The 12,747-nt window shown below is 25.1% G+C and overlaps 1 protein-coding gene across 1 annotated transcript; it reads left to right on the top strand.

Moving 5' to 3' along the window:
• Positions 1–10,513: 10,513 nt before the first annotated feature.
• On the top strand, positions 10,514–12,336 carry LOC103494564 (probable WRKY transcription factor 24). Its single transcript, XM_008455792.3, has 2 exons — positions 10,514–11,083; positions 12,073–12,336. The coding sequence occupies exons 1-2, from the start codon at positions 10,608–10,610 to the stop codon at positions 12,248–12,250; spliced, it is 654 nt and encodes a 217-aa protein (XP_008454014.2). The 5' UTR covers positions 10,514–10,607; the 3' UTR covers positions 12,251–12,336.
• The last annotated feature ends 411 nt before the right edge of the window (positions 12,337–12,747 follow it).

Below are 12,747 nucleotides of genomic sequence, written 5' to 3'. Positions count from 1 at the left end.
TAGATTTGTTTTTTTTTTCTTCTTTTAATTAATGATTTATTTTTCTGGAGTTAAAAATTGATGATCCGAAAATAAGAATTTGCAAGACATATTCGTGCAAGTAATTCTAGATTTGCAATGGAGGAGTAAATACGTTGTAAACTCTATGTATATAATAATATGGGGTAAAATTTTTTCACTATAATGTTCCTAATCTAACTACTAAGTATAAAACATATGACCCCATTTGATAACAATGTTTCATTTCTTGCTTTCGGTTTCTAGTTTTGTGTCGTTTGTTTTATAATTTCTTTCTTATATGTTGGGCTACCTATCTTTTAACAAACATTTGAAGTTTTACACGTCGAACTCTAAATAAATATTTAAAATTTTTAAAAACTTGGTTTTGATTTCGACAACTTTTAAGAAAGTAGATATAAAGCAAAAAAAAAAAAAAAAAAAAAAAATCATCAGCAAAGTTGTGTTTATAAACTTAATTTAAAAAACCCAAAACATTTTCATATTTAGTTTTCTATTTTAAAAATTGTATAGGTTTGGTTATCAAGGTTATCCATAAAAGAAAAAAATAAACAACTTGTGTGTCTCATAGCTAGGAATTAGAATTCACTCAACCAATATTAAATTGCTAAGTCTACAAACCATGATCTACTTTTGCAAATAGTAAGCCCTTTGTGAGTGTTTTTTCATAGAAAAAATAAAAACAAGCCCCTAAACTCAAATACAAATATAATGTTTATAATGGTAGGGGTTTAAACGGGTTGGGTTGGTTAAGTTGGCGATCCAAATAACTCAAATTAAGTTTACGATCCAACCCAACACAACCCATATTTTTTTGATTGGATTGTCGGTTTTTTTATTTTTTTTTTATTTTAACATTTATAAAGTTCGAAATTGTTCTTTTTCTAAAAAAAAATTCAAAATTATTGTAACATTCAAAATTTCAAACATCCGTTAATTCAAAGTTTAAAATATATATATATAAATATAATACAAATAAATCATATATATATATATATATTAATTTGGATTGGGTTGACTTGACCCGAATTTATCAATCCTCCAACCCGAGATCTAACCCAATCCAAAAAAAATAAAAAATTTCAATCCAACCCAATCCAATTGTCGGGTTATTCTTACACCCCTAGTTTATATCAATTATCCTTAAAATAAAAATTTCATTATACGAGAGGATGAGGGAATAGATTCTTTAACCGAAAGATTAAACCACAAGAGAACCGAACACATTATCATTTAATTGTTTATCATATTTTCATATAAATTACTATAACTAACATTGTTTCTTGTATATGATTCTTAGACTTGGTGTTGGAGCTTTGAAGCACAAGAAACAAGAAACAAGAAACAAGAATCCCTACCCCCACAACCCTAAGTCATATATATAAATGACCTAGTAATTGATATAATACTAAAATATATGTTTAGTGTAGTTTATGTGTGTCAAAATATATTTCTATTACTAAAATGGTGTGCAAATTACAGGTAGTGTCTCTTATGATTTTATGATCATGAATGTATTAAAATAAACAAAATGAGGAACCTCCTCTCTTCCCCCTCAAACTTTATTTCTTAATTCCTAGCGTTGATTTGCATCTTTTTTAACTGCAATAGTTGAGTTCTCTTGGCAGAAGAAAAAAATGTTACGTTCTTAAAAAATAATTCTTTTCCAAAATAATTCTCTACATGAGATGGTTTTAACATTTTTCAATGCAATAGAAGTTGTAAAAAAAAAACAAAAATAAAATTAATTAAAACATATATAAAGCAACTAATGGAATTAAAAGTTTGTATATAGTAATTAAAAACTCCATTTAACTTTTTAAATGACGATTAAACTAAAAAGACATTGGTTAAAATTAATATTTGACATATTAATTTATTATATGAGAGTCGAGGGTGTGACATATTGATTATTTCTATGAAATTTCAAGAAATTTTTCGAAGAAGATTTTCAACGACTTTTGGACTGATTGACCAAACTTTAAAAAATAGTTAGAACTTTATGTTTATAGATTAGGTTTGGACTCAACTAATTTTAACCATTTCTATTATTCAATTAAAACTCAATCTATAACAATAAATTAAATATGATCAATTATTACTCTAATTATTCAATTATATGTTACACGTTTTCGCTAATAAGGAGGCTTTTTAAAAATAAATTTACGTAATAAGTTTTAAATTTAATATATTTAATTTTAAACCGTTTGATTTATTTTAAATTAGAAAAATTAAATGATATAAATGTAATTAATTAAAATCCCTAATCACTTTTTATGGACTATAGATTATAGATTAAAAAGAAAAGAAAGGACATTTTAGTAACATTAGTGAATGACAAATTGACAATGACATTGTTATTCTTCAACAGTAGTTCATGAGAATGGATAATAACTCCAACTATGATTTTGCCTCAAATTTCGATGAAACCTCTTCTTTTTCCCACGTTTTCAAATACCCCTTTTTTTCTTATAATAAATTGTACTAACCAATGGTTTTGAGTAATCAAAATCAAGTTCAAATTCAATCTATTCTTATATTTCTAACCAAACACCTTTCTAATTTTCTTGCTAATATTTTACTATATTTGTAAAAAAAATTTTTTATCAATTTTGTTATTTAATATAATTTTTACTTCTATTAACATGTTTACTCCTATATATTTTCTTCTATAAAAATAATCAACTGAGTTCAATCCTCATTTCACAAATTTACAAAGAAAAAACATGATTTAGATAATATAATCTAAAATGAAACAGATTAAAATTAAAGGTCAAATTTGGTGGGGGGGGGGGGGGGCATGTGTGTGAAGTCTGACTACATTTCCACGTGGATTTGACAAATCATTAACTCAAAAATACGTAAATCCACGTGTTTTTTTTCTTTCTAAATCCATGAATTACACGACTCTTTGTACTAATTGTCAAAAATCATTTGGAATATGGAGAAGTCGGAAGAACAAAATTAGTACCATACTTGTAGCATAAAATTAGCATATTAGAGTTTCGTATGTTTTATTTAATTAAGAGATTATGTTTAGCCATCGGTGTGTGTCTATGGTCGTGTTATGTTTAAGGAAAGGACTTGTTACAATTTACGTAAAATTAAGTTTCGATTAGATATATAAGAGAAAGATTGATTATGTGTATATGATAGGGAGGATGATTATGAAGTCTTTTAGGGTGAAACGAAAAATTAGTCACGAAGACTTTATGTCCATGAAGTAAATTATATCGTACTCTTGTTGAAATATTGATGCCGAAGGGAAGGAATCTAATATCTAAGTTGAGTTAACTTTCAATATATATAAATATATATATATATATATATTGTTTAGTAGAATTGTAAAAATTTTGAAATGTTGAATAGGTGTATAAAACATAACTGACGTGCAATTATTGAAATTTCGAACATGAACTTGAAATTGAAAAGTTTAAGGATCTGTCTATTGGACACATTGATGTATCTCGTGCATTACCTATTTTTGTACATTCCACTAAATTGTCCAATCATAATTTGTCGTGTGATAAATTTTATTTTATTTAGAATATATATCTTAACATTTGTTTAATGTGAGGTGTGAGATCAGATGCACATAAATAAATGATCTTCGAGATTCATTCAAGTATATTTATGAAATTTCACGTGAAATTGAAATTCAAAGTGAAAGGATTGATAAAATAAGTTATTGTGGAACAAAATAGAGACATAAACAAATTTAAAAGTCCATTCTTAAAACATAAATAAAAATCAAACTAAGTCCCGATAATTATAATTAAACAATATATACAAAGGGAGAGTAGAGGCCAAGGCAAAAACACACACAAATATTCTCAAGAAAATATTGACTAACAAACCAAATCAAACTATTGACTAATGTGTGTATATATATACACAAATAATGTGTATATATATATATATATATATATATACACAAACAATTAGAAGATAAAAGAACAAGTCTTCTAAAAAGTTCACAAATTTCTCTTTAAATTAAAAGATATGATAAATGAAAGTTCAAATTTTGTATTAGCTTCAAAGTAAAAAAGTCTTCCTCCATTGAATTGGTGAAATGTTGTCTCTATTTATAGGAGAAAAGGAATTGCATATAACAAATGGAAAAATTAACTTTAATTTTGTTGAAATTTGAGATCAATACAGTATTAATGCATTGAAATTTAAATAAGTTGATTTGAAATTAGCAAGAGATATATAATTTTTTTTTTTTATATAGTATTATTGTATGTCCAAAATGTCAATCATCATATATTTATCACAACAACCAATGGGCAACATTGTAATATTAACTCTCTTTTTTCAATCTTGTTCAAAGCTAAAAATTCAAACAAATAATACCACTTAATTACAACTTTGACTTATTCTAAATAAAAGTAATTTGATCTTCTTTATTAGTATTACATGATCAGATGAACTTAAATTGTTATGTGTGTTTCGTCTGTTTGTTTGTTTTCTACTTTATTATGGATAGTTTTGAACCAAATGTCATAGTTGACATCAAACAAAAAAAAAAAAAAAAGCAAAATAACAAAATCAAAATTGAGGTTGGAAGTGACAACTTGAATCAAAATGGGTTTAGAAAATGGGATTGGCCAAAGGTTGAGGCAAAACTCATAATATACATGTTAGGGCAACACCTTGCATGACCTAATGAATCATATTAGGTTCAAAATATGGATAAGAGAAAGTGGTTGACTTCAACTTTGGTCGAGGCCGTCCCGAAAAAATACTAGATAGGTCACCCCCTCGCACGTCCAATCCCTAAAGAATCACCCGAATAAGCATCATGATAGGTTTTAGGGAAAGAAAGTTCATTCTAATACTCAAACTTTCTCCTCGATACTCATTGTGACTTGAGCGTCAAAATCTGTATGACAATCACCACATTGTTATACATATCTTTCCTTCTTGTAAGTCACATTCTTCTCTAAATTATAAATTTGCTGTTACTGTCACTTGAAGGTTACGTATGTTTTTAACTTGTCTAGATTTTGGTATCAACATTTTCATTCTCCTTTCTTTTATGTTGTGTCTATCTAAATTAACATAAATTTTTAATTTGATATCTAATTAAGTTTGTTACCTTTTTATTTTGTATTTGATAGGTCCTTGAACATAAAAGTGAAATCTAAATCTCCATCAAACATAAAATTTATAATTTAAATACATATTTGATATTTTATTTTCAAGATCGAAGATATATTCGATATGTTGATGAAATTTGGTAATGTGAACTCATATGACTTTCATGTGCCAACCAACGACAAATTTGTAATTTGGAGAAGAGATAGATCTACAACACAAAGAAAGAGGCTTTAATACCTAAGTCAGTAAGAGAACTAGATAACAGAGAAGAAGTGAGAATTTTAAGTTTAAGCATAATATCTAATATCCTAGATTAAGATACTTCGTATATATATGGAAGTTATGATTATGTATTTATAGGAAGAATGAGATGAAGTAAAAGTAAAGGGAAGAGATTTTTCGAACCTAATCCTAATAAATTTGGACTAGGTTTGATTAGATAACTCCACTCTATTGATGATCTTGTATTTATCTTCTTTTAACATATATATTTTCTCTAAGTTCCAAATTCATCCATGACAAGACACAAATAACTTAAAGAACTATTAATTCTACACAAATCAAAGTTTTGAAAACTAAACTTGCTTAAGCGTAAATTAAAACCGCCTTTGATGATGACGACGGCGAAGAACACAAAGGTGGTGTAAGAATCTTTTTTACAAATTTACCGTAACACGATTCACAAGTATTTGAAACTAAAAGCTTATAGCCTCCAAACAAATCTTAGGATGGTACTAGACGATAAGATTCTTACACGTATAAGTGAAATTAATATTTAGTGAATAAATGTTTAAATACACATTTATTTTTAAAAAAGTGAAATCACAATTACAAAGTTAAATCCTCACAGCCCAATTGTTTACACTAGAAGAAGAAGAATAATAGTTTATGACCAAAACAAGTTCATAATTGTTGTGATTTGTGACATTAAAATCAGGGTTAAAATATAATTTTGTGTGCAATATAATAGTGTGTGTTCATTTTTGGTGGATGCTACATCATACCACTTAATAAACATTACACTATATATTATTATAGCTCAATTAGTCAATAACATTAGGAAAACTCAAGGAAATTTCCCATATGAATATTCTTTTTTATTTAATAACATACCACATAATAAAAACAGAAAAATATGGATAACATCATAAACACAAAATTGATCCAATCAACTAAATTGATGAATGGGGAACCAATCAAATAGTCAATAAATATACATCTATATATATGGATTTTAACATTTACTAAATCAACTATAGTTGGTTTGATTGAAAAATGGAAAATGAAAAAAGATGGATATATTTTTTAATTTAAAAAGGTAAAGAAGGGATAATAATAAATAGAAGGAAAGTTTTTGTAAGATATAAAAGTAGGTAAGGAGGGTATGAATGGTCAAATAGAATGGACTATGAACAGTGACATTAAATTACTTTTTTTCATATATATTTCCAAATTCATTGAATTAATCCTATTTGATTTGACTAAGGATCCTCAGTTTGAATAAACTTAATATTTGTTGTTTGACTTTTCAAAACAACAAAACTTTATGACACACACCATATTTATTTTCCACATTTATGTTCCTTAATCAAATTCACTTTTCCACCAAATAATAATGATTTTCACCCCAATTACACTAAGAATCACACATTAAACAACATTAACTTTTAATTTCTATGTCTCTAGATATTGGGCATACTTTTTCATTTAGTCTTTAAAATCTTTTCATTTGTCTCTTTAATTTTGCATTTCATTTTGTCTTTAAATATAAGAAGGGAGCTAAAATATGATGAAATTTTTTGATAAAGGTGAAAAAGTAAAAAAAAAAAAAAAAAAAATTATTGAAAGATGAAATTTCTAAATAAACTTTTAAGAAATTTCTAAGTTTATTTTATGTTTTTGTCCTTAACTTTCAAATTTAACTTTTATATTTAATGCTCACTTTCAATCACAATTGTTAATGTTTATTAATTTGTTTTAAAGAACTTGTTTGATCATAATTAAATTAGTTTTCATTGATCTAATTTTTTTAAAAAAATATTACACCATAATTAATTTGGTTCGTTTTACTGTATTTAAAAACGATTTGAAAATAGCCTACCAACAAAAGAAAAAATTAAACCAATTTACAAAACATAGATATTTTGTTATATTTTGTAAATAATTTTAATTCTTATATGGCAGAACTTTTTATTCTACGTTCGAAAATACTTTTATTGCAAAACTTGTCCACCGCTTTGTCAGGAGGAACGTGTCATTTGAATATAATACATAAAACAAATCCATCTTTGTAAATATTGACTCTTAAAAAGTGAGAAAAAAAAGGGGGAAATGTTTCTCTTTTTTTCTTGTTTATCTTTTGGGTCAAAAAGAAAATAATCTTTGTTGAATGAATCCAACAAAATGAATTATACAAAACTGTGGCTAACAAAAATTTTACTACTCAATTTATATTATTCTTTTTCGTATTATAGAAAATGAATTTGGATTCGGTGTTATTGTTAGGTTTTGATCCTAAATTCCATAGAGAATTTTATTTTAGTCACTATCGTAGATTTTATAAAATTATGGTACAAAGATATTCAACGATAACAAATCTTTTATAAGTTCGTTTTGAAATTAACAATTGATATATTGACTATCTTTAAAATTAATGATTTGAATCTTCGATCAAACATTTGTAATGTTATATATAAACGTTTCTTTCTTTCTTTCTTTTAGTTCTAAAAGACGACATCAAAGATAAAAACCTATAATGCTAATTAATTTTGCTCTCAATATATATACACATATTGATATGTTGAATACACATATTGATATATTTAAATAAATCTTAAATCTAATCTCTCGCGATTAAATTTTATCATAATTGGTTAAAATATCACAATAATTTACCATTTGTTTTTTAAATAACAATAAATTAGCAAAGAAGACTAAACTTAAGATTAGTTAAGAGTACCTACATTAAAATAAAAAGTTGAATACACATAAACTAAAATTGAAAAAAAAAAAAGAAGAAGAAGAAGAAGAAGATATTAAAAATATTTATAGCAAAGAGAAATTCAATGTTCTCCCAAAATATTAAAACTAACATATAAAAATTGTGTTCAAAACAAAATTTTTTATTTACGAACTCTAATGTAGAAGCCAAAAATTTAAAAATAGAAAAAACAAATGTTTGACGTCATATAAAATTTTGAGGAAAAAAATTAATTAAAACCTATGAAGACTAAATTTAAAAACATAAATAACTTAATTGTTATAATATATATATATATATATATATATATATATATATATATATATATATATATATATATATATATATTAAAGAGAAGTCAAAAGGGCATTTGTTCAAAATGAGAAGAAAAGTACAAAGTACGATTTTTATTAGGTTTAGTCAAAATCAAAACCAACCCATTTTTAAAATTTAAATACTATTTCTTTTCAAACCACTTCTATTATAATAACATTTCTCTTTTGGCTCTAAATATATATAAGAGTTATTTGTAAAAATAGAAAAAAAAAGAAAAAAAAGAAAAATTTATGTCAATCAATATATTTCTTAAATTACAAAAATAGTAAATTTAAAATCAGATTAATCTAAAAAAAGATGTGGTATGAATTGTTTTTTTTTAAATATTTTTATCTATCTAATGCAATTTTCTTATATATAATTACTACTTCGATATGGTTTCAAAACATTTTTCATTTTTTATATTTAAACAATGCAAATTTATAATTAAACTAAATAGAATTAACCCAATGGTTGTTAACAAAACGTTGTATTTTAGTTTTTTTTGGCAAATTAGAAAAGTTTAAAAGCTTTACTTTTCAAATTAAATTAATATTTGTAAAGATTTGAAAAAAAGATTATTAATTCCAAACACATGATTTATGTTTAATATACATATACATACATACATATACATATATAAATATATATACATACATACATATACATATATAAATATATATATATATTAAATTTTTAAAAGAGATATATTTTATTTATTTGTTTTTCTGTTCAAAATTGACTAAGATTTCACTATTAACAATCCTTGATTAAAAATTAAATTATTACTGAATCGGACCTTTTTTTTTTAGGATTAAAAACAAAATATTTTGTATTTATAGAAGTTTTTTTTTTATATATATATATATATTTTTTCAAATATGTGCTCTACCTTTTATATTAATTATTTATAGTGCTAAATCACTAGTTCTAAAGATATTGTTGAACACATTTACTTGTCAAATTAAGTAATTAAATATCTCAATTATGACACAAGTGTTGCTAATTACAAGTTGGTGACTTCAAATACTTTACATCAATTTTACTAACAAAAATCGCATTTAATCTTTGATCTTCAATATTCAATTTTCGAAATTTAACAACAATTTGTTTAACATTTATCAAATAATTTTTTTATGGACAATTGGAATATATTTTCAATTCAAAAGATATAAACTTTTAAAATAATTATCCCACCACAAGTTTAATATAAAATATCAATGTGTGATTGAAATAATGTGCTATTTATTAACCCAAACCTAATACAATTTTGTATCAATTTTGTTAGTGATTTCCAATTTGTTAAACCATACATTTAATCCCTCGAGATTAATTTAATATTTAATTTTATAATTTCAAATTCAATTTTGTGATTTGAAAATGATTAAACACATTCTTTAGATATTAGTTGAGATGAAATTACAATATGTTCACAAGTAAACCATAAATTTATAATAATGCATAATTTTAGTTTATATAACATTCAGTAAATAAAAACAACTTAAAAATCCTCTAATTAATTTATTTTGTATTAATAGATAACATGATAATGAATAATTAAACCAATAAAAGGACGTCAAGTCAGATGTAACATCACTTACGTAAACATTGCATTGTTAATACATATAATATTGAAAATTATTTATTTATATGTATAATAAGGAGGTCTTCAAAATATAAAAAAGCTAACTATTTACGCCGTCTAAAATATCCCAAAGGCCCAACGTCTAAAATATCAAAAATGCCTTATTATCAATACGTGTAGGATATTTGGTAATGCTACGATCGTTTAGATTTGACTAATTTGTTACAATCGTTTAGATTTGGTTCCAAAATCTATGATTGTATAATTTGGTTACGTGATTTAAATGTCTAACCAATCTTTTCAACATTCTTATATACCATTAGATTTGGTTACTTAATAAAAAAAATAAAGAAAAAGAAGAAAGAGGAAGACATATTTGAGTAATTTATTATATTTTTGAAAGTTTCCGAAAATAAAACCACCTGATGAAATTTAATTTATAAATATAAACTTAAATTACAAAAAAAAAAATTGTTTATAAATAATAAGACTTTCTTACTTGCCGTTTACGAATATTCAAACTTCAAAGTGTAATTGAAACACAACTTCTCTTCTTCAGCCGCCAATATTATTTCTCTCTCTCTCTCTCTATTTCGAGATCACCAAATGATGGAAAATTTCCCTAATTTTCTCTCAACTTCATCCTCTTCATCCTCCCTTTCTCTCCAACAAATCTTGTTTTCTCGAGCATCCGACCATAGGGGACACCATTTTCGACACCCACCGTCCGTATCCGATGGGTTTCCCATGTTGTTTCGTGACGTTTCAACAGACGACATGTCGTTTGATGCAACGAGTAGTGTGAAGGATGAGGATAATAATAACAATAATAATAATGTTGTTTCGGTTAGTGAAAGGTTTCGTGTTGATGGGTCGTCGGCGTTGAAGAAGGCGGAGGAGGAGGGGGAGGTGAGGGCGGGAGCGATGATGGGGGAGAGGGGAGGGGGTGATTGTGATAAGAAAAAGAAGATGAGAAGTAGGAGATTTGCTTTTCAAACAAGAAGTCAAGTTGATATTCTTGATGATGGCTATAGATGGAGGAAGTATGGACAAAAGGCTGTGAAGAACAACAAATTCCCAAGGTATATAATTCCATTCTTTTTTTTTTTTTTTTTTAATTTTGAACTTTTATTCATATATTGAAATTTGGAGTAAATCAAACTAACTTTTGAGATAAAATAATTATTTCTTAGCATTAAAGGATATCCAAAAAAGTCAATTCTGATGGTTAGCATTGAATGATACCATCAATTATTTCTATTACCACTATACTTATCTTTTCTCTTCCAATGGGAATTATATATAGATATATATATATATATATATATATATCGTTTTCTTCTTTTGATTTTCTTAAAATTATTCGTAATATTTCTGAGTTGGGTATATATATATATATATATACAAAATTAGCTCTATTGAATTTTTAGGATGGGTTTCATTTTTGTGAAGTAAAAATTAAATTATTATATCCAAATTCTAGAAATGAAAATATGGATTTAAAAAATATTTGTTTAAAGTTTTCCAAACTTCACTTTTGGTTCATTAATAGTTAAATTATATAACAAAATAAAAGATTATTAGAGATAAAAGAGATATATGTTCATGGCCTTAATTTGTAAAAATTGTAGAATTTTGAAACACACACATTATTCACTGAAAATACATATATATATTAAAATTGAAAATCATTATAAACACATTTATATATATCTGGGGAAAGTTCCATAAAGGGTACAATATATATAATTAAACAGTAATTAGTATGATTAAGGTGTAATTTATTTCTTTTATATCATTCAAATATTTTCTATTTTCATTTAATTGTACTATATATGATTCATTTGTCTTAGTTTATAAACTAGTCTCTAATTAACTTTAAAATTAATTTAGAAGGGTTAGATAAAATAATACAAAAATAGTAAGAAAAAATCGTCCATGAGTATTATATAAAATTATAAATGAAACACATTTTAATTTTTGAACATATATTAGAAAGAAAAAAAGAATGGATTTAATAAAATTGAAAGTATAGTAATATTAAAATATGGAAAATGAATGAAAATTACAGAAGCTACTATAGATGTACACACCAAGGTTGCAAAGTGAAGAAGCAAGTTCAGAGGCTAACAAGAGATGAAGGGGTGGTGGTGACGACTTATGAAGGCATTCATTCTCATCCCATTGAGAAATCCACTGATAATTTTGAGCATATTTTGTCTCAAATGCAAATCTACACTTCTTATTAACATCATCTTATGATCTTAGCTAGCTAGCCTACTATATGTACACACTTTCAATTTCCTTTTTAATTATACACTAAACTCTATACTCATCTTTGTACATTTTATTACATTTATTTTTGTTACATCTATTATATTATATTATATTGTTGCATAAAGGAAACAAACACATTTACTTTTCATTCCTATTAATTGTGTTGGAAATGGCTTGGGCTTTCAGCCCAATGCTCAAAAGAAGGTTGAGAAAAAGTTGGAAAGGCTTTTTTAGGCTAAATTATATATATGTATGTAAATGTCAACTGAAGTTTGTGTTTGTGTCAACAATGCTAATCAACTTTTTTAAGTTTTAAAAATACTCTCACATTATTTTTTTAAATCGATAAAAAATAATCTTATAGTTGGATTTGGATAAAATCGTTAAAGTTTTGTTTCAAAAATAATTTTGAACTATTGAAAATTTTATAACTACTCTTAAACTAAAGAAAAAAAAAAGTCTTATTAAT

Source organism: Cucumis melo, chromosome 7, assembly GCF_025177605.1.
Source record: "Cucumis melo cultivar AY chromosome 7, USDA_Cmelo_AY_1.0, whole genome shotgun sequence".
NCBI classification, from domain to species: domain Eukaryota; kingdom Viridiplantae; phylum Streptophyta; class Magnoliopsida; order Cucurbitales; family Cucurbitaceae; genus Cucumis; species Cucumis melo.
Note: the sequence above shows the minus strand (reverse complement) of the source record. Positions and strands in the feature narration are given on the sequence as shown.

Excerpts from the sequence above, each read along its gene's own strand:
- LOC103494564 (XM_008455792.3), top strand. The coding sequence starts at position 10,608 with ATGATGGAAAATTTCCCTAATTTTCTCTCAACTTCATCCTCTTCATCC. Across the intron at positions 11,084-12,072 it reads AAGAACAACAAATTCCCAAG|AAGCTACTATAGATGTACAC; the intron begins GTATATAATTCC and ends TGAAAATTACAG.